This window comes from Odocoileus virginianus, unplaced genomic scaffold (genome assembly GCF_023699985.2).
Source record: "Odocoileus virginianus isolate 20LAN1187 ecotype Illinois unplaced genomic scaffold, Ovbor_1.2 Unplaced_Scaffold_8, whole genome shotgun sequence".
NCBI classification, from domain to species: Eukaryota; Metazoa; Chordata; class Mammalia; order Artiodactyla; family Cervidae; genus Odocoileus; species Odocoileus virginianus.
In genome coordinates this window covers 2,786,873-2,810,718 of record NW_027224270.1, presented here as the reverse complement: position 1 = coordinate 2,810,718, position 23,846 = coordinate 2,786,873, and the positions used below count along the sequence as shown (strand labels likewise).

The following is a 23,846-nucleotide window of genomic DNA, read 5'->3' as shown; positions in this document are numbered from 1 at the left end:
ATCTTACAGAAATGGTATACCTACTCTCTAAAATGAAATATCTTTTCTTTCTTTCTTTCTGACTTAGGATATGTAACTGATTTCTTTCTTCCTGGTTCAGAATATTCATCATCACATGGAAAATCTCTTGGGTGTATACTCTCATCTCTGAGCCTCAGAATAAAGTCAAAGTTCAGGGTGAAAAGTGCCCAAAACTTAATTTCAGGCATTAGTTTTTCTAACCCGTGACCAAGTACCATTCAGAGAGCATGAGCCCAAAGTCCTGGTACCAGGACGCCAGCCACCAACAGAACCACTGCTCCTTCTCCCACCTCCACAAACCGGAAACAGATTTCCTAACACGTGGAGGAAGAGCGTGCAGCCCTGCCAGGGGGCACCTGCAGCTCTTCTCTGGGGCTCCCCCAGGGTCTGGGGCACCCTGAGCCATTCGGGGAACACAGCTAACCCAGGCATTCCTCAGCAGCCTGCAGTCCTCTCAGCCTCCAAGCCGTCTGTGTGAGGAGAAACATCCCAAAATGTGCACGTGACGCCTCCCCTACCCCCTCTTCTGCCGGCTCTCCAGTGATGCCTCAGATACCCCTTTCTTTTTTTTTTTAGCATCATAAAATTAATTTATTCCAAGTAAAAATACAAAATAATATTATGACATTGACCAGATATGAAAGTCCCTCCCAGAAACAACTCTATTAATGATTGAGAAAGCACTCCTTAAAGAAAATACGAAATAAAATGAAAAATATGTAAATATGTTTAATTTTTTCTTAGCAAAAAATCTTTCTAAAAATAACAATGAAAATTTGTCTCAGTACAAAGGCTACATTACTATTGAAAAAATACCAGCATGAAGAAAAGGTACATATTTGACAGTAGAAAAATGATTTCAGTGAATCACAATGTCTAAAGTTTGCAATGAAAATAAATCTGCAATAAAGATTTATGCCTTTTTTCTTTTCTTTTTTTTTTTCTATTTTTTATACAAACAGTACAAACAGTATTGCACATAACAACAAATAGTCAAGGTTAGGTTATAGCCTTCAAAAAATCGACTAGTTCAAGTGTCACATCAAGGAAAGGCCACAGCAGGACCTGTGATACCCGGGGGCTTCCCATTAAGTTGCAGGTCAGAACACCTCTGTGTTTTTAAAAAATAATTTTTTTTCGAAGGACCCTCTCTTTTAATATAACATTAACAACTTGGGGGCACATTTATTTACAAAACAAAAGGGAACATGTTATAATTTAATAAACTAAAAAAAGTTCTCTTTAAAAAAATACAAACAGAAGAACTCTTTCACAATCCTGGTCAGTCGTGCACAATCAACGCTTGATTATAAATATACAAATTAAGGGAAAGTAGTTTCCACCACCTATTCACAACTTTCAGCACCAAATGGAGTTTATTTTTTGTAACCTATTCTTCATGACAATGTTTTTTCACCTTCACGTCAGCTTTATGCTGTACAATCTTCCAGCATTTTTTTTTAAATCTCAGTGTTACTTTAGTACATAAAGAGGGGTGCTTCTTCAAAAAGTTTTGCTTCTTTCACATAATTAGGTAGATTTCTGTAGGTTAGATATGATCTTTAATATTATAGTTATAAAGCTCTAACTTCTTCATTTTCAAAAACACAAATAAGCATGAAAAAAATAAAGTTACCCATCTGTTAAATCATTTTTCTTGCAGAATTAAATTAATATATATTTTTCTGAATAAACTTACTTAGAAAATATCATTTTCTTTCCTATATTTCAAAATTGAGGTATTGCAAAAGATCATGTCAGTCAGAAAGCATGCCTTTTTCCTTAAAAACAAACAAACAAAAAAATCTTCAGCCAACTTTTGAAAACTGTCTAGAATACAAAAAGTAGTAGTGCATAACAAAATTTCTTGTACAGATGAAAAAAACCACAAACATAGAAAAAAACAAACAGAAAACCACAGCTGGGCTGGAAAAAAGCAATTATTACCAAAAAGCCCAGAGGTAACCTCAAAGGGGGAGAATTCTAATAAGCATTTTTAATCCAGTAAAAAACTATTTTGTTTTTTTTTTTCTTTTTGAAAACAAACTATAGTTTGAGAGCTGGTAATTGCAACTAAACACTGAAGAAACAAAACAGAACAAAGGGCTATTAACTTAAGACAGTACAAGGACATCACAGCACATAAAACACAGCGACTTAAATCTATTCTGCAGTGTCATATCCAGTCAGATTGTCCCCAGAATTCCAAAACATAGGAAGAAGATTTAAAAAAAGACTTACATAGTCTCACAATCATTATGTGTTTATATATTACTATCTGCAGCCCAAGAGTGAATGCTAAAAAAATGTCCATGGTAGTACTAGCAGGTCTGAATTCTATTCAAGCTTTACAGGATAAATCCAGGGAATTAAGTAGTTAATTTCTCACCCAGACAACCAACCCTGCTCAGGCCATCTTATTTTGTCCAGACATTTCTTTAGCATCACGATCACACAACTTTCTTAAAATGTGCCTAGTTTGTCAATTGACAACTTATCAGATACCCCTTTCAGAGGGAAAACCAGGCTGATGTTAACAATCTAAAAATGAATCAATCAGATCACCCCTACTAAGTGAGAAAGAAAAATATCAGGATGCACGTAGGAAAAAATACTATTTCTTCCACAATCTTCATTTCTGGCATTGTACTTGGATTTCATTATTCATGGTATCATCTAACTACCAAAATCACCTATAATAATAAAAGAATAAACACTCTCTAAGGAAAATCTTAGAAAGCTCAAACTTTCTAAAAAGCATGTAAGGATTCACACTCAAAATCCAAGTCAGGAACTCTACAAACATTGACTCAGGTCCCATTTGTTTCACTTAGCTTTACCTTTGTCCTAAAAAAAAAAAGTTATAAGAAGCAACAGCATTTGGTTTACATGTATTTAAATTTGGAATTGACAAATCACACTCACTGTTAAGAGCCAGAAGTGAATGATCTAGAATTCTAGGTTAATGACTATGCTCTAGGCAGTATAGTGAAGGTGAAAGTCACTCAGTTGCGTCCGACTCTTTGCGACCCCATGAGCTATACAGTCCATGGATTCTCCAGGCCAGAATCCTGGAGTGGGGAGCCTTTCCCTTCTCCAGAGGATCTTCCCAGCCCAAGTCTCCCACACGGCAGGTGGATTCTTTACCACCTGAGCCACAACGGAAGCCCAGTATATCAATTAACAATAAGAAATGGCACTCAGAAAGAAGGCCTTTACAAGGTTTTCCTTGATATTAGATCACACAGAGCATGAAACTATTATTAGATAATGCAAATTTTTCACAAATGAAGCACAGAAATTATATAAGTTTGATTTATATATTAAAGCACTACCTTCTGATACAAAGAACTAATTCTGTTCTCTCAACCACTTTCTTCCAACTTTGAGTTGAAAAGGTAATCGAGATGAAATTTTAAACAGCACTAAATTTAAACTTCAAAATTTATGGTTTACTTGAATATTATGCAATTTGGGTCACTTATACTTTCTTACATCAACAAAAAGCATGACCAAGATCTAAAAATAAAAAAATAAACAGAAGTACTGATGTGGTATATTCATTGGAAGGACTGATGCTGAAGCTGAAACTCCAATACTTTGGCCACCTGATGTGAAGAGTTGACTCCTTGGAAAAGACCCTGATGCTGGGAAAGACTGAAGGCGGGAGGAGAAGGGGATGACAGAGGATGAGAAGGCTGGATGGCATCACCGACTTGATGGACATGGGTTTGGGTAAACTCTGGGAGTTGGTGATGGAGAGAGAGGCCTGGCGTGAGCGATTCATGGGGTCGCAAGAGTCGGACACAACTGAGAGACTAAATGACAACAACTGATACGGCAATAGGTTATTTTTAATTGTCAGTCAAAACCATCCAATATATAACTTTAATTAACTGGTAACTAATAATAACTCAAATAACTAGTTCACAACAATTAACTTTCTTAGTAAAATATCTCTCTTTACATTTGCCTCTGTGAATTGGCATATATTACAGCACTGAGAAACATTTAAATTTTACCCTTGCCAGGGACATAGGCTTCCCAGGTGGCTCAGTGGTAAAGAATGTGCCTGCCAATGCAGGAGACGTGGGTTCAATCCCTGGGTCAGGAAGATCCCCTGGAGAAGGAAATGGCAATCCACTCCAGTATTTCTGCCTGGAAAATTCCATGGACAGAGGAACCTGGTGGGCTTCAGTCCATGGGGTCACAAAGAGCCAGACACAACTAAGCATGCACACAAAGCAAAAAGAGGGTGTATAAAAACTATCTCTTTATAAGTAAGCATCTGGCCCTCTATCCTACTCTTGGGAATCACCAAGAATTGTAGCTTCATTATTCCTAATCATCACATAGCTAGCTGTTTCCATCTATCCAGTTTTAGCTTATCTAGATCCAAGACAAGAGTATGGCTAGAGAAAGTCTAAGGAATCAAAGTGAAAGTCGCTCAGTCATGTCTGACTCTCTGCGACCCCATGGACTGTCCATGGAATTCTCCAGGCCAGAATACTGGAGTGGGTAGCCTTTCCCTTCTCCAGGGGATCTTCCCAACCCAGGGACCAAACCCAGGTCTCCCACATTGCAGGTGGATTCTTTACCAGCTGAGCCACAAGGGAAGCCCAAGAATACTGGAGTGGGCAGCCTGTCCCTTCTCCAGCGGATCTTCCTGACCCAGGAATCGAACTGGGGTCTCCTGCGTTGCAGGCAGATTCTTTACCAACTGAGCTTTCCTTCACCAGTCTAAGGAAAGGTCAAGTCTAATTTAAATGTTATATAATGTGCAATTCTCTGCTCTGTGCTTTGATCTCATTGTTACAAGATTCTTAGAGGGGAGATAAATATCAGTCCTATTCTCTTAGATGTGCTCTCATGTAAGAAACCCTGAATGATGCAAATAGAAATATGTTCTAGTATCTCACTAGGAAAACAAAACCCTGTAAGCATTTATTAAATTACATGAAGGGAATTTCATTTAAAAAAAAAAAAAGGCTATTCTGATGAAGTAGAAGCTGAGAAGAGAGGCTAATGTAAGCCACAGATTGTCCAACAGCAGGAGGCCACGAGCACCCCAAGGCTAGAGAGACAAGAAAGAAGACTCAGTGTTCATGAAAACCACATGCCTGGTCTTCCAGTGCAAGCTGGGGCTGCGGGAGGTCTGTCCAGGGCTGGAATCACGGAGGAGAGGAAGCCTATCGCCAGAAACGCAACCTGAGACAGAGAGGAGGGAAAGAAGCACCAGAGGGCCTCCTCTCTCAGCCTCCCTGCCTCCCGCTAACCGCAGCCCGCAGAGAGAAGGCCCCGTGACACAGAAGAGGGCGCTCAGAGAGCAGGGAGGACAGGAGGGTGAAGGGCAAGGAGAAGGGCGGGCCAGCCTCCAGATGAAAAGCAACAGTCAGTCTAATGGGAGCTCGTGGCGACAGCCCAGAGAAAGGAGGAGCTCCCAGAGTGTGCCCCACGCCTTGTCTGGGACACCAGGGTGCTCACAGACTGTTTTCTCCTCCGAGCCAGATGAAAGCGGAAAACTATCCGGAGCTGCTGTCGGCTTCCTCAGGCACAGGGGTATTGTTTCGTTTTTAAAGATCCAAGATTGATAGCCAATTGCATGTCGAAAAGTACCTCTGATCGAACATAATAACCAAGCATTTCCACTAGTGAATATAAGAGAGAAAGCTCCAGTGGGCAGCTTTTTTCGTGGAGAAAAATGTGGATAGCCTATCATCCCACTGGGAGACAATCAACTATAAGGAAGTCTACAGTAGGGAAGCGGCAATGCTCCTGACGGTTTTGTAAGTACACTGTGATCAACAGCTTTTGTGTAACTACCTGTGATACCTCTGGGCTGGAGAGCAAACACATGAGGAGCTCAATTGCCTTCAGTCAGTGGACGCTACTGGACTCTCTCACTGGGCCAGCATGCTGCGAGAAGACGGAGCTCGCAAACAAACGCTATTCCAAAAATTACGGGAAATAAAGAGCAATATTATGTAGGCCCAAATAAATATTGCGATTCCAAGCTAAAATTTTTGAACACACACCTTATACGTTTGACTAATAGAGAGTTACCATGGAAATGAATTCCCTGTTTTCAAAGACAGTGACTTCAATAGAGATGCAACATAATTTATCTTTCCCTCGGCATCCAGGAGCCCCTTAGGCCATCATTATTAACACTGCACAATGTTAAACAAAATTGTAAAGAAAAATATGATTATTTGGATTCTCAATGATTGACACAGCGTGTGTTTGTGTGTAAGTGAATATATAATACTGCACATATGTAGGGACTTCCCTGTGGCTAACAGGAGCTGCCCAGGTGCACTGGAAACTGTTTAAATAAGATAGCTGAATTAGTTGAGAATAAAATACCATTAAATATTTTATAAATGTTCAAAACTTTTTTTTTTTTCAGTTGCTAATTTGTGTCCAACTCTTTGCAACCCCATGGACTGCAGCACACCAGGCTTCCCTGTACTTCACTGTCTCCCGGAGTTTGCTCAAAATTCATGTCCACTGAGTCAGTGATGCTATCCAAGCATCTCATCCTCTGTTGTCCCCTTCTGCTTTTGCCTTCGATCTTTCCCAGCATCAGGGCCTTTGCCAGTGAGCTGCTCTTCGCATCAGGTGGCCAGAGTACTGGAGCTTCAGCTTCAGTATCAGTCCTTCCAATGAGTATTCATGGCAGATTTCCCTTAGGATTGACTGGTGTAATCTCCTTGAGTCCAAGGAACTCAAAACTATTAAGTGAATATAACTGTCAATGTTTTAATCAACTGAATATGTTTTTAAATTAACTAGACTCTAACTGTAACTCTCAATAATGTTTATTTTAAATTAATAAATGATAAATGAATCATTTTGCTGTATAACTGAAACTAATTCAACATTGTAAATTAACTATACTTCAATAAAAATTAATTAATAAATGAGATCCACTCACTTTCCTTCCCTCAGTAGTATATTTCCTCATTTAAGTTTCATTACAATTTATTCTTATCAAGCCCCAGATCTCGTTCTCTAATTCAGGTAGTCTGTTCTATCGACTTAAGAGACAGGACCCCATCCGTGCCTGATATCATTGTGTATTTATATATAAACCACAAGACCGAATGAAGCAGACTCACACTGATCCTTAAAAAACATTTCTGTTACTACACGGTGTGAATGAATCTAAAAGTCAAAAAGAGCATGAAAGCAGTATCTCCTAATATCTTTCTTGGATAAAGACTGACCTCATGTGTTAGAGACCAGATAAATAAAGTTGAAATCCTTGCCTACAGAAGTATTCTGTATTTATAAACAACAAATGTGTGATAAAAACACAAGGAGTGAACTGAGGATAACATAAGCAAAGTAAAATGACATATAAAGTATAAAGTCAAGATCCAAGAAAGGTCCTTTCAAGAAAGATAGCCAACTTTCTTCATTTAATATTTATATATTTATATTAAAGCTCAAAGCAACCATTTTATCAAAGGATAGATAAAACAAAGAAATTTATTTGTTCATTTTATTTGTTAGGAGTTTCACAAACTGAGTCATTTGAAAGATAATTCATTTATTTTGCTAGCGCCACATTGATACATGCTGCTATGGCAGCTGCTGGAATGAAAATGTAGCACAAACAGACATTAAAACTAGAGTAAGGGTCACAGAGTTACGAAGTGTAAAAGAGTAGCCTCACTGAACAGGTATCACTGACTCAGTAGAATGAAAAAAGTAAAGGTGATAAAATGCTACCGGTTATGTCGACACTGCCTACACTAATTTGCAAAATAAAAATCCAAGTCACTAATTCGTGTAAAACACACCTTACGCCAGTCAGAATGGCCACCACGAAGAAGTCTACAAATAACAAGTGCCGCAGAGGGGTAGAGAAAAGAGGGCCCCGTACACTGCTGGCGGGAATGTAAACTGCTACAACCGCTATGGAAACCAGTACAGAGGCGCCTTAAAAACAAAAAGTGAAGCCGCCATATGATCCAGCAATCCCACTCCTGGGCATATATCTGGAGAACAATATAATTCAAAATGATACACGCATCCCGATGTTCACAGCAACACTATTCACAATAACCAAGACAGGGAAACAACCGAAACGTTCAGTGACAGATGAAGGACAAAGAAGGTGCAGTATACACATACACGTGCGTGCATCTCAGTCCCTGCAGTCGTGTCCAACTCTTCGTGACTCCATGGACTACAGCCCATCAGGCTCCTGTGTTAGGGCATAATCCCGCAAGAACGCTGGGGTGGGCCGCCGGGGATCTTCTCGGCCCTGGGATCAAACCCGCGTCTCCTGTGTCTCCTTCACCACTGAGCCCCAGGGGAAGCCCTATATACACACACACAGGTATGTAACACACACACAATGGAGGATTATGAAAAAGAATGAAAGACGCCACTGCAACAACATGGATGAAACCAAAGATTATCATCACAGCAAGTGAAGTCAGTCAGAGATAAAGACAAATATCATCCAATATCACTCACGTGTGGAATCTAAAATATGACACAAATGAGCTTTTATGAAAAAGAAAGAGAATCACAGGTATAGAGAAGAGACATGCGGTTGTCAGTGCAGGGGGTGGTGGGGGGTGGGCTGGGAGTGTGAAATGAGAGGCGCAAACACTACACGCCGAGTGGACAACGGGGTCCTATGGTATCCAATGTGCGTGATAAACCATAACGCAAAAGAGCATTTCTTAAAAAGAAGGCACATACACGTGTAACTGAATCACTTTGCAGTGCAGTGGAAATTAACACGACAGTGTAAATCCATTCTATTTCAATAAAAAATTTTAAACGAGGTACAATGGTGTATTCCTCTGATTCAGTGCATTGCTATGATTATAGGAACTTTTTGATGATTTAAAATATTATTTCAGTTGTTCAGTGGGTTAAAGGGGAGAAAACAAACCCATGAAGAGCAGACAGCTATTCATCTTAATATTCTGAACTGGCACTCAGGTAGAAAGAAGGGTCATAAAAGCTTTTAACTGAGATTTATTTTCATGAACATCATTCCACATTTTTATTTTGATTAAAGAACATGAGTGATTAGGACTAAAGAGTTATAAGGAGGTTTTGTATGTAATAATGAACATTTTTACAATTACTTACTTTATTATTTTTCAAATGCTGCTTTAGTATGCACCAAACACTCTTCCTCTATAGCCCGAGAGATAGGTAGATACTATTATTATCCTCATTTTACAGATGAGAAAACTGAGGCTAAGAGATTAGGTGAATTGCCAAAGTCTTACAACCAGCAGTTACACTATCAGCTTTGATGACAGCAATAAGTGGCTTGCTGTCCCTTGTAAACGTCTAAGAAAAAAAATCTATTAATGAAAAGAAAAAAAAAATCTATTAATGGATCACATCAGGCCTAGAGAATCATTGTCTAAATTCTCAAAACTTGGTTTCCGGCTCAACTTTTAACTCCCGAAAAGCTAAAAAGAACCAACAGCATCCTACAAACACCTCTTCAGAGTCCTCACTGGACTACCCAATAGGGAATATTTCAGAGCTGAATGAATTCAAGAACACACTTTCCACATCTCAAAATACCACTCAAGTACCTACAGATTAATCAGAAACAAATGAAATGATAATCTATAACTTAACAGCAATATCACCCCAAAAGCAGCAAAATAATATATTCTATCTTTAGAATAAGACATTCTAAATTGATCAGTTGTTTCGAAATTTAGAAGGCAAGAAAGTTCATCTTTCATTTCTAGTCTCTGAATAAACATGAAAAGGAAGACAAGAATTGAGTTAGCTGCATGGATGAACATTCTTTCACTTACTTATGTTAAATTGACTGAAAAAAATCAATTTTGTTTTTCTTTAGAAAACATTTCATATTTTCAGCCATAAGCACTTTTAAAATATATTTTATAAAAAGTTCTTTAAATATGAAATGATCCAAGAAAATATCTGAATTTGGGGCATTTTTTTAGCTGCTACCTTCCAAAAAACACCTCTCCTTAAAAACAAAAACAAACATACCCATATCTGACATATCCCAAGAATTCAGTTCATGCTTATAAACTGAAAATTGAAACAATAAGATCTAAGATAGGCTTCCCAGGTGGTGCCAGTGGTAAAGAATCCCCTGCCAATGCAGGAGACACAAGAGACTCGGGTTCAATCCCTGGGTCGGGAAGATCCCCTGGAGGAGGGCATGGCAGCCCACCCCTGAATTCTTGCCTGGAGAACCCCCGTGGACAGAGCCCTGGAGAAGGGCACGGCAACCCACCCCTGAATTCTCGCCTGGAGAACCCCCGTGGACAGACCCCTGGAGAAGGGCATGGCAGCCCACCCCTGAATTCTCGCCTGGAGAACCCCCGTGGACAGACCCCTGGAGGGGGGCACGGCAACCCACCCCTGAATTCTCGCCTGGAGAACCCCGGTGGACAGACCCCTGGAGGGGGGCACGGCAACCCACCCCTGAATTCTCGCCTGGAGAACCCCCGTGGACAGAGCCCTGGAGAAGGGCATGGCAGCCCACCCCTGAATTCTCGCCTGGAGAACCCCGGTGGACAGACCCCTGGAGGGGGGCACGGCAACCCACCCCTGAATTCTCGCCTGGAGAACCCCCGTGGACAGAGCCCTGGAGGAGGGCACGGCAACCCACCCCTGAATTCTTGCCTGGAGAACCCCCGTGGACAGAGGCCTGGAGGAGGGCACGGCAACCCACCCCTGAATTCTTGCCTGGAGAACCCCCATGGACAGAGGCCTGGAGGAGGGCACGGCAACCCACCCCTGAATTCTCGCCTGGAGAACCCCCGTGGACAGACCCCTGGAGGGGGGCGTGGCAACCCACCCCTGAATTCTCGCCTGGAGAACCCCCGTGGACAGACCCCTGGAGGAGGGCACGGCAACCCACCCCTGAATTCTCGCCTGGAGAACCCCCGTGGACAGAGCCTGGAGGGGGGCGTGGCAACCCACCCCTGTATTCTTGCCTGGAGAACCCCCGTGGACAGAGCCCTGGAGGGGGGCGTGGCAACCCACCCCTGAATTCTCGCCTGGAGAACCCCCGTGGACAGAGGCCTGGAGGAGGGCACGGCAACCCACCCCTGAATTCTCGCCTGGAGAACCCCCGTGGACAGAGGCCTGGAGGGCTGCAGGCCATGGAGTCACAGAGTCGGACACGACTGAGCGACTTAGCACACATGCACAGCATCAGAACTAATATCATTAATTAACAACTTTAAAATATGTCAACAATCTAAAAAGGAAAAACATCTACCCCTAAGGTATGACAAATATAAATTTTATATAGCATATAACAAAACTGCAGTTTTTTCAAAAATTCTTCATCTTTTTAACAGTCATTTCTTGACTAGTCATTAAATGAGTATTTAGTCATTTATGAATAAAATAGCATCTTCCTGACTATTGGTTGAGATCATTCAAACTGACAAGTCAATTCACAATGGATCAGTGCCATGAAACTCATGAACTCAGAGCAGACCTCAAGTTTGCACACCAACTACAATTACATGTACTATATAACAGGCCACCTTGATATTTCAGACTCCATTGGCTTATTTGTTCAAATGATTTTAAATTAATATTATATATAATGCACTTGAGTATTCATTATCATCCTGAGCTTTTTCCACGTTACTGTGAGTTCTTAAAAAGTATGTGATTGAATAATATGACTTATCATGTTATATTAATATCAATTTTAACCTCTTAAAAGCTTCATTATTACGGAAGTTTTCAAGGATAAACAAAAGTAATGAGAATAACATAATGAACCCTCTTGTCCTATAACCCAGCTCAATTATCTATATTTTGCCATTTTTGTTTCTTTTACTGGCCTATCCACTTTTCTATTTTTTCATCTGCTATGATATTTTGATACAAATTCCTAATGCTCTATCATTCCAATAGTAAATAACTCAAGTATGTACCTCGCTCCTCCGTCCATGGACTTCTCCAGGCTAGAATACTGGAGTGAGCAGTCATCCCCTTCCGCAGAGGCCCTTCCCAGGGGTGGAACCCGGGTCTCCCGCACTGCAGGCAGGCTCCTCACCTGAGCCGCCAGGGAGGTGCCAAACGTCTCGGGATGTAGGGAACGTTGAGGAGCGCTCCCCAGTGAAGCGCGCTGGGCAGGGAGCATCACTGGAGGTGGGCTTTTAAACACAACTTCATTTCTTCAGGAACAGAGGTGTCCAGGTTCTCTACCGAACATTTCTTCTTGAGCGAGCTTCAGAAATTCACAACTTTCAAATAAACTTTCCCTTTCATCTAACTTGTTGAATTTAGAGGCATGAAGATGCTCATGATATTCCCTGTTATCCTTTTAATATCTGGAGAATCCGCAGCTATACTACTCCTCTGAGTCATGGCATTGGCAATTTCTCTTTCTCTCTTTTAATTAGTCTGAATACAGATTTATCTACTTTATCAAAGAACCAGCTTTGTGCTTTCATCAATATTTCTTTTTGTTTTCCATTTCACTAATATCCGCGGTGACGTTTATTATTTCCTTCCCTCTGCTTACTTTGAGGTTAATTTACTCTTCTCTTTGCAAGTTTCATAAGGTAGAAGCTAAGGCCGTTGACCCAAGACCTTTCTTTTCTTCGTATGTAGGTGTTTGGTGCCATCAAAGTGAGCCCTTTAGCAGCACCCCACTAAATCTGGTGTGCTGTGTCTTCACTCTCCTCGCTTCTCCTGTGATCGCTTCACTCGTGGGTTCTCTAGGACGAGATGAGCGTGGGAGGGCACACACTGCGCCCGGCCACCCCGGCCTCCCTGGACTTCCGGCTCTGCGTCCACTCAGGTCGCCTGCTGGGCTCTGTCTGGGCTGTCCTCCCTGTGCGAGGAGCTGGAAACGCTTCCAACACCCGAGCCACGTCCTGGGTTGCAGGAGACGCAATTCTGCCGGACACTGCACGTCATTAACGTTCTCAACTTCGGAGGCAAAACAGAGACCTCGGAAGTTCGCATCCTCACTTCCGAACCCACTCCAGGAAAGCTGACTTCATCTTCTCAACCTGTGTGCGTTCGCTGTTAGCTATTTCCGGACTCTCATTTACATAGTCATAGCAGCTGAGAAGGACGGCCTCTTCACTCCATTATTGCTTGATATTAGCAGAATCTATCTGAAGACTAAGGGTGTGTCATCAGTAAATAGAGTTCAGACAAGACTGAGAGCACCAAAGTAAAACTAAGTCCACGAGACCACAGTAATAGAATATCAATATTCTTTCTCTTGTTCCCAATCTTCTGTCTTCCTGCCCTTGATTTAACAATCTAAGATGTCACAAATCCCCAATTTTCCCTTCTAACTTAGTAAGGACTTGACATTCCTTGCATTCAAGGACAGCCACTCAGTCCCTTCCAGGCCAATGACTCTTAAATTCAGAGATTTGTCTGGCTGTAGGAAACTCTAGAGATAGATCCTCTATTACATAGAGGATAGATAGATCTCTTCACAGGAGGAAACTAAGGCACAGAGATTTTATGGCATTTGCCTCTATTAGCAAATTTAGAGCCACAGACTGGAAAGTAGTAAGTTGGAGAGATTTCCTAAATCATATAAAGTTACATATATTTATACTGATAGCTCAACACTCCGTGCCTCACATCCTCTAATCATTTACTTAAAAATTACATTAAATATTGAGAAAAAATTATTTAAAACTATACACCATGAGGACAATAAGGGTAACACAACTTTCTAGGAACATTTATATATTTACAAGCATTTTGTGAATGTAAATTACATTTTGTATAATGTCTTAGTATAAAACCACTGTCAGAATGCAATATTTTAACAAGAAGCTTTGAGTTCTACCCTTGGTTTTCAAAAGCTGAAACAACTAAAATAGCTTAGCCAAAGTAATGTACATTTAAAAGGCTATCTTGCCTTTACCTGACTCCATGAATCGAAGCAATATCATACCACAGAGTGGTCTTCTCACCAAAACATGCACTGTGCTGGGCAACAGGGATGAGCCTAACATGCTGTGGATCGGCTCTGACATGAACCCAGTAGATTCTGACTGATGACGGGCCAAACCCTCAATCCTGGTATATAATCTTCAGAATAATCTTCTCAGCAAATTAAGCCTTCCAAAGCTGACATTTGCTGTCGCTGCTATTTTGTCACAGAGAATAATTCTGATCTTTTAAGCACCAGTGTACCATAATTTTTGGCCATCTCCAAATGTTCAGGGAAGCACTAACTGATCTAATAAGTCTTGTTTTGTCTTTAATGAGTACAATTTCAAGTGATCGTAAAAAGCCCACATATGGTCATTGTAACACTTGTTGTGCACAATCTGTTCATCCAAAGGCATTTCTACTCTGCACTATAAACAGCAGTAGATGATGTGATGGGAAAAACATTCATCTACGAAAACGTTCAGGCAAAGGTTATAGAAGATGAATAAAAAATTATGGTCACACACAGTCTTGGTTACACGAAGATGTTCTGAGAGAGCAATAATAGAGAATAATGTGCCTATCCTCTCTGCTAGTTTCAGGCTCTGATCCTCAAAATATAGTTAAAGCTCATCAGTCATGGGAGACAGAATAATCACAGGCACTGTTTCAAATACACTAGAATAAAACAGTGATTTGATTTTTTTTCCTCAAAGTTTGCTCTAAATTTCTAGCAATTTAGTGATGGTAGCACTTCTCTGGACTTCCCAGGTGGCGCTAGTGGGAAAGAACCCTCCTACCAGTGCAGAAGACACTAGTTATGGACGCGGACCCCTGGGTCGGAAGATCCCCTGGAGGAGGACACGGCCACCCCCTCGGTATGCTGGCCTGGAGAACCCCATGGACAGGGGAGCCTGGCGAGCCACAGGGCACTGGGTGGCCACACTCAGACACGACTGAGCACGCACGCGGGCACCAATTCCCTCAAGGAGAGTGGACGTGTTACCGCTCAGCTCTGTTCCACTCTGCGCCACCTCACAGGCTGTAGCCGGCCAGGCTCCTCTGTCCATGAAATTCTCCAGGTGAGGACACTGGAGTGCGCTGCCATTTCCTACTCCAGAGATCTTCCCAGCCCAGATATCAAACCTGGGTCTCCTGCACTGAAGGCACATTCTTTACCATCTGAGCCACCACTTATTTTAATAACAGTACCTAAAGTTTACCTAGCACTTACTATGGTCCTGATACTGAGGAAAGCATCTTCCATATACTACTTCAATTAATTCCCTGAAAAACAATTTGTTTACTCAGCTGGTTAATGGCAGAGCCGGGATTCAAACCCAAGCTGACAACAGAGCCTGGGTTCCCATCCTCTGGGCCTTACGGCCACAGTCCTAGGTAATTTATAAACATTTGCTCTTTTCCTAGGAGGAAAGAGGGCTTCCCTGATAGCTCAGTTGGTAAAGAATCCGCCTGCAATGCAGGAGACCCCGGTTCAATTCCTGGGTCGGGAAGATCCCCTGGAGAAGGGAAAGGCTACCCACTCCAGTATTCTTGGGCTTCCCTGTGGCTCAGCTGGTAAAGAATCCGCCTGCAGTGTGGGAGACCTGGGTTGGGAAGATCCCCTGGAGAAGGGAAAGCTACCCACTCCAGTATTCTGGCCTGGAGAATTCCATGGACTGTATAGTCCATGGGTTGCAAAGAGTCAGACATGACTGAGTGACTTTCACTTTCGCTAGGAGGAAAGAAAAACTATTTCCCGCTAAACTGTAAGCTTGAAGAGACAAGACAAATTTTGAATAAGACACAAGTAAATTTTATAGTAGCCAGTTTTCTAAAACATGTATGTATGAATTAGTTCCTAATTATTACAGAGCTCTGAAAAACAGCACAGATGATGGGTGACAAGTGAGAGATTACAAAGGAACTGATGTTTTCATTACTGCTAACATATGAGATTTCATATATTTGGTATGTAAGTAAACTCTCTGAACTATGAAGTTAATTTTTGGCATACATTCACTTCTCTTTTCACCATATATGTTCAACTTAATCATATGAACTGACCATATTCACTTCTTAAAAGCAAAATGCTCAGAAGATCTAATGATATGTGACCAGTGAAAACTTTCACTAAAGTATCTTCTAACACAATATACTACATTAAAATCTAAATAAGTCTTGTCACATATATCAGTTTCATTGATGTATACATTTCACAGTTATTAGCAAATGAAAAAAGCCAAAAAGCAAACTTTTTGTTTAAATGAATGTCCCATTTTAGAAAGGATAGATTTTGCATTGACTTAAACTGATGTTAATTTTACCGAACACCACTTACACTTCTACAGTGGCCTGAGCAGTCCTCATTCAAGTATGCAGAACATCGCGAGGGCACTGGTATGAACGCAGCTCGGAAGCACAAGGAGATGAAGCCGTGGAACCTACCTTGGTTAGATGGATGACTCCTTTAGAAGTCACTGAACAGCCCATGAAGCCAACGTACTGCAGCTCAGGACAGTGCTCGGCGAACGCTTTCACCGACTGGTCCGTCACCTGGGGAGAGCCGGCGGGAAGGTGAGTCAGGACGGCGCTGCAGGCTTTGACCACTGCCAAGTCCCTTCCCTTCCCTTGCATCATTAATGTTTCCTCTTCCAGTGGACCGTTTGAATCCATGTATAGACATGCTGAAAGATGTCCTGTGCTTTGTAAATCCGCCCTCAACCCCACATTCCCTTCTATCACCCCATGTTTGTTTACTTCTTCATGTCTCAGAGACGTCAACACTATCTACCTCCACTTTTTCATATCTCCCTCAATAGATACGTATATATTTTGACATTTACTTCACATACTATGAAATTCACCATTTCAAAGGGAAGTCCCATGGTTTTCAGCAGATTCACAAGTCGTGCCACCATCACCAACATCTAACTCCAGAACACGCTTCTCACCCCAAAAAGAAGCGCCATGCCCATCAGCAGCCATTCCCCAAGTCCAACCCCTGCCCCCAAGTCCTGGCAGCTTTCTGTCACCATGGATTTGCTCAGTCCCAACATATTTGATAACTGAAACCGTACAATTGTTTCCTAAAGAGCAACAGCAGTCTCTTTATAAGGTTTCTCCCTACAAGCGTTTCCTCTAAGAAATCTGGTTCTGTCCCTCACTGCTTCAAACTTCTCAGATTTGGATGATATGATGGTTAAATTTATGTGTCATCTTGACTACACCATGAGATGCTCAAATATGTGATTAAAAACTATTCGTGAAGGTTTTTGGGTGAGATTAACATTCGAAACAGCAGACTGAATAAAGCAGATTGCCTCCCCAAGGTGACCACTCACCCTCAGTCACAGCCAGTCTGCTGAAGGAATGGAACAAAAAGGGGAGGAAAGGAGAATCTGCCCTCTCTCGCTCTCTCCCCCTCCTCCTCTCATTCTCTGCCTACCTTCACATTCAGACAGCAGTTTCCCACCTTCAGACTCAGCTTTGGACTGGAATTACATCATCGGCTCTCCTGGGTCCTGTGCGTTTAGACTCAGCCGAGAACTACACCATCTGCTCTCTGTGGTCTCCAGAGCGCCAGTTTGGGGGTTTCTCAGCCTTCAGAGTGACAGGAACCAATTCCTTACAACAATCTCTTTTACACACACACACACTCATACTATTTCTGATGCTCTGAAGAACCCTAACTAATGTGATACATATTAGAATCCCCTGAGGAATTTATTAAAACCTCAGAGTCAAAAGAGGGTAACCCAAGAATCTGTATTTTTAACAAGCCCCTAGGTGATTCTTAGGGATGTGAAAACTTGAGGCCCCAGAGCTGCAAAGAAGTTACGTTGACAGCTTTTGGCATTTCTGCATGGCCCTGCTTTAAACCAAGGGCAGACTGAAATTCCTTTTTTGTCTCCTCCAGCCTCCAAAAGTTTTCCATGTATAAAATTATCTTCTTATAATTGTGCTAACATTTTCTCCACCGTTCTACAAAGTTGTGGCATATAAAAGAAGGTCCAGATATTCTCTGTCACAGGGTTAATTTCAGATTCACTTTCCTCACAGTCAAGATGAAATCAACAAGTTAAACACCAGTGTTAGTTTTTCAAACAGCAGTGGCTTACATCTACTTTGCATTAACTTTAATATGGGTGACTCTTACTTTGTATCTCCCTTATCTATTCTGAACAGATATTGGAAAATAAAGTTATGTGGGGAGCATTAATTCTGAAACAGCACAAGAACATTTTCCTAAAATAATCAAACCAACAGCATCCATGGTACATCTGATAAAAGATTAATTCTGCCCTCAAAAGTAAAGTATGCTTCAGCATATTAAGACTAAGGGTGCCATTGATAAATTAAAAATGGGCCTTCCTGACACTCAGCTTTCTAAAAACATTATGTCAAGAAAGAATATTTAAGGCACTGAAATTGCCTGAAGCTTCAGTGAAAACCAATTTCTATTAAAAAAAAAAAAGTTGGGGGAAGGAGAGGGAAACAGGTGAGATACCTATCACCATCTGGTTCACCATCCTGCCTAACCTCACTCTGACATCAGGCTTCTCCCAGATCCATCTCCAATGGGGGAAGAGGAATTCAGGTAAGGATGAAGGACACAGGAAAGCTCAGGTCCAAGGTGTTAGGGCTTTCAGAGACAAAATATTAAAATTGGCTTCGTGGGTCTTCCTCTTTTAGCTCAAGGAGTCACGTAAGAGCTCGAGGGCGCCTCCTGCACCAACAGAGTCCTAAGAGCCGGATAAGCCTGGAGTCAGTCCCCGGAGTACCGGGACACTCTGTGGAGGCCGATACGTGTCTTAGGACACGGAATCGGATGGCCCTGAGCTTAACACAACTGTGCGACCAACACCACGATCCAGTTCTAGAACACCTCCATCACCCCTCCCTGAAAAGTCCCTTTCTCCCCGATGCCCAAATGCAGTCAGTCTCCGCTCCTGCCCCGAGATGACCACTGATCTGTCTTAAACATCTACAGCTGCCTCTTCTAGAAACTTCATGTAAACAGGATTCTATAATAAACAGTCCTTTGTGTCTAGCTTCTTTCGCTAGTAATGTTTTCTTTTGTTTGTTTTTTGAGGTTCCTCCTTGCTGTTAACTGTATCAGTAGCTGGCTCATTTTACTGCTGGGTAGATTTGCATGGTATGACTATATTACATTTTGTTTATCCACTCACCAGTTGATAAACATTTTAATTGTTTACAGTGTGGGGCTTTGATGAACAGTGCTTCTGTGATCGTTCACATACAAGTCTTTGTGTGGACATATGTTTCATTCCTCTTGCATAAATATCTAGGATTGGAATTACTGAGTCATATGATAAGCTTAATTTTTTAGACATTTTTAAAAGTGAGTTGTTTTCTTATTAAGTTGCAAGAGTTCTTTATATAACTCGAATACAAGTCCTTTATCAGATATCTGCTTCAAAAATCTTTTCTTCCATTCTGTGCCTTGTCTTTTCATTTTCTTGATGGTGGTCTTGGAACTAACATTTATGCCTATGGTGCTCCTGGAGTTAATTTTCGTGAATAGTGAGTGTGAAGTAAGGTGAAAGGTTCATTTTGTTTGCACATGAATTGCCCTATTTGCTGAAAAGACCATCTGGAATGGTTTGATTTTGAGGGATCATACTTACTCACAGACTGTGATAAAACCAGCCAGTAAATAAGAATTCATATGCAAAGAGAAATGTGGCTCAGGATTTGGAAAGTGGTATCAGAAAATTAGGGGGGAATGAGACCAGCTGGCAAAGCAGATTTTGACCTTTTAGTCAAAGCTGTGATGGAGAAAAAAGGAAGACGAACCTCAGATTCAACAGTGTCATCATCTCTTCACATGACAGAGACAGAGAAGACCACCTCCTTGAGCTGGCACTCTAAAAGCCAACTGACATTTTGATACCAGCGTGGAGAGGACACAAGTGCATTTAGAGCTATGATGAGGAAACGCATCACTGGTGAGGAATATCCTGTGCCTTCAGGGTCACAAGGGCCATGAAAAGCCTCAATAATACAGACACACACAAGAATCTAGTAGAGCCCCACTGTGAATCCTAAGGGGGCCCTCTCTAGTTGCTGATGCCTAAACAAATGACAACCAGAAACACAGAGGGCAAAGGCAGAAGGAAGATACTGATTCTCATGAGCTCTTGAGAGCAGCACTCAGCCAGAACCCTTTGAGGGTGGTTTCTCATGAGATCGAATGTGGGCACAAGAAGAAATCTCCCGGGAGGTAGAAATAAAAGGCCTAGAAAATTCAGACGGGGGCAAATGTAATAGCCACTATGGAAGAAATGTGCATATATGACTAAAATATTCTTAACTAGAAGAAAGAGAAAAGGCAGGAGGTGAGCAGTATAGGATTACTAATTTTGCTTGAAGAGTTATTGTTATAAAATTATTATTTATATTATTGTTTATACAATATTTTTGAATTGCTGAATCTAGAGATTCAGTCCTTGAACACAGCTCAAAGTCTGGGGTACCAGTAGCCAAAGAGCTTAAGAGGGAATATAAAATAAAATGGCTGTATTTACTAAGGCCTTACTGTGGGCCAAGCTAAGTCCTCTCTGTAACAGGGAATCCCAATAATAGCCTTGACAGGCAATATTAGCCCCACTTTAGTGCTAAGTCACTTCAGTCATGCCTGACTCTTTGCAACCCTATGGACTGTAGCCCACCAGGCTCCTCCATCCATGGGATTCTCTAGGCAAGAATACTGGAGTGGGTTGCCATGCCCTCCTCCAGGGTAAATCTAGCCCCATTTTACAGGTAACTAAAATAAGACTATCAGAGACTGACTTCTCCCAAATCAAACCACTAGCAGATGGCCAAGTGGGCTTTAACTTTGGTCTTTTAGATTTTGCAATCCATGCTCTTTAACTTATATATACTAGGTTATGACTCATTTCATGGTGCTAATTTCACTCAAAAGCAAAAGCAAATTTAAGGCCCTCCCTTTGGCCCCAGAGAAGTGGAGTGGCAGGAATCAAGGCACAATGGGTCTATTTTTTAAAGAATTTTCTAAAGAGAAGCACTATTCTTGATTACTTTTTTCATCTCCTAAGGATAGAATAGATGTGCTGAAATGCCGTGATAGTTTCCTGTATATCCTAAGAATCCTCCCAAAACAAGAAAGCATAAAAGTGGTGTGTGTCTGTGTGTGCACGCTCAGTTGAATCCAACTCTTTGCGACACCATGGCCTATAGCCCTTCAGACTCCTCTGTCCACTGTGTTTTCCAGGCAAGAATATTGGAATGGGTTACCGTTTCCTCCTCCAGGGGATCTTCCCGGCCCATGGATCAAACCCACGTCTCCTGTGTTTCCTGCATTGCAGGTGCATTCTCTACCTGCTGAGCCTTTGGGAAGCCCAAAAGTGGGTTGCAGTTATCTAATCCACAGGTGATGAAGAAGCTGGATTAACAGTAGTGAATTATAAAACCACGTAAGTAGAAACTGATAATCCAAGAAAGCACTTTCACCTAAAAAGGATTAAAATTAAAGACAAGAAAGTGTGGATGGGAAAAGCTTTTACATAAATTTCAGGACTCTAAATAAAGAGATGCAGCTTATTCTTATTTTAAGACAAAGTTTCCTCAGAACATGGGTGGAGAGATCTATCTTTATCAGAATAAGACTGAGTCAATGAAAAGGGATTTGTAATCTATGCTGAAAGATTAAATTTGGGGAATGACACTAGCATATCAATAGAGGAAAGGAATTTATATCATTAATTCTAAAAAGGTCAAGAAATCTTTGGACATTTTTACACTTGTGACATTAAAGAATTGTTCTGAATAATCCTACGTGAATGTATTAAATAATATAAGTATTTCACAACTTTGCTCAGAAAAAAGTTTTCCCTAGAGTTCACCCCAAACCTATGAATTCAGGACTTGGAAATACATACTTCTAATAAGTTCTCTTAAGGATTCTTATGGAGTCAATCCATAAACAACTCATAACTAAATCTAACAACTAACCAGACCTTCCAAATATTAGTACTGAAGATGGTCCTGGGTATACGTGGCGTCATGGGGTTATCTCTTTGCTGACCTGTACTGACACCACAGACCACCATGGTCCAAGACATGCCATCCTTCTGGAATTTTCAGCAGCTTGCACATGGAAGGTCTTTCTGCCACTCTTGATTCCACAAATCCATCCTCCACCCATCAAGCCACAGCGCTCTTTCAAAGTGTACAAATCACATCATGTCAGTCTGCCATTCAGTCCTCCAGTGGTACCAATTACTCCAAGGATAAAATCCAAACTCCTATAAGCTACAAGGCCCTGTGCGATCTGCCTCCTCCCTAATTCTTCGACCTCGTTCATCATCCCACCATCCCCTATCCAGGTCTGAAATCAAGTCTGAAGAAGTAACCTGGTTATGGAGGGCTGACTGTCTGGCAGAATGTTTGTGACCTGGTATGGAAGGAATCTATTTTATTGGTAACGTGAGACATACAGGGGTTAAGGAATTAAAAGATCCCCTCAAGTTCCAGCCTCCTACAAGCACATAACAGATGGTGCCATTCATTAAAGGCTCTAAGGGAAGGGTGATACAGGGCAAGCTGTCCTTCAAGGTCCATGAGGTCAACTGAGGACCCACTAAAGGGATATTCTGGCCCCAGGCAGGCTGCCAGCGGGTTACACCTACAGCAGGGTCCTGCCCCGTGTGAAGCAGCATGCCACACCGAAGGGCACCTCTGGCAGCTAGGCTGAGCCAGTCAGTGAGCATCCACATCTGACAACGGACCAAGAAGCACTACGTGAAGTGCTGTAATGATAAAAGTCCCAAGTGAAGACTCTGATTCAGATGCCGAGTAAATACACATGATACTTCAGGAGTTTTCAAATGAAATACGATAAAATTTCTCCATTTATTTAGCTGAGTCTTCAAACTTTATGAAAATTTCTTTTTCATTTTCACCTTCCTTTGCTTTTCTGTATTCTATTTTTTCACAGGTCATAAAACACTTTCAATTAATGTGCCCTCCTTTGAAAGAGTGTAACAAAAAGCACAAAAGAGATTCATACTGACCATATAAAAGGAAATAGCTAAACACAGAGACAAAGTACTTGGTATGGATTCGCCTTATGAATCATTTCAGTAAGACCTTTTCACTATGCTCTTACTGTAATAAAAATTTCATATTTTTAGTGAAGTTTAAAAGGAAATCTGAAAGAACATTATTTAAACATAGTATTCTTTTAAGCTGCGCTCAGACAGCATTTAGTGAGTAAATGCCACGTGCCAAGTGCTGTGCTTCACACCATGACCAAGACAAACCGCCTTCACGGAGCTCACAACCTAATGAGAAGAGTAAATGCAAAGTATTTATCACAGTGAGATCCCTCCTTCAATCACCTGCGGTAGCCTCCCAACTATTCCTTTCTATATATGAGCGATAATTACATGGTACACAAAGAAAGTTGGGTTAGTGATTAAGAATCCACCTGGCCAAGGTAGGAGATGCAGGTTTGATCCCTGGGTCGGGAAGACCCCCTGGAGAAGGAAATGGCAGCCCACTCCAGGCTTCTTGCCCAGGAAATCCCATGGACAGAGGGGCCTGGAGGGCTGCAGTCCACGGGGTCACAAAGAGTCAGACACAACTTAGCAACAAAACATCAACTCATAGAAAGAAGTCAAAACTATGACTAAAAATCATATTCAATTATACAAATAAGGTTCTTTTCAAATATTTTAAGTTATTGTATGCCTGCTATCATTATATGCCCAATATCATTTCAGTAGAGAGCTAGGATATATATTGCTTTTATAAATCATGAAAAAAAAACAAGGATTATTTAAGAACTCATGCTTACTACTACAACTTTGGCTTTTAATTAGCATGATTCAACTATTTCATTAGGTAAATCAGAAGCACAGACAGTAAAA

At 41.4% G+C, this 23,846-nt stretch overlaps 1 protein-coding gene across 6 annotated transcripts in view; it reads right to left on the bottom strand.

The window, feature by feature from the left end:
• FBXL17 (F-box and leucine rich repeat protein 17) overlaps positions 1 to 16,620 on the bottom strand; it is a 325,423-nt gene extending 308,803 nt beyond the window's left edge. For all 6 annotated transcript variants that reach the window (XM_070462691.1, XM_070462687.1, XM_070462689.1 and 3 more), the window contains exon 1: positions 16,378 to 16,620. In XM_070462691.1, coding sequence (XP_070318792.1) covers positions 16,378 to 16,605 — 228 coding nt within the window. In that variant the 5' untranslated portion in view covers positions 16,606 to 16,620. The remainder of the gene's footprint in view (positions 1 to 16,377) is intronic.
• Positions 16,621 to 23,846: the final 7,226 nt, after the last annotated feature.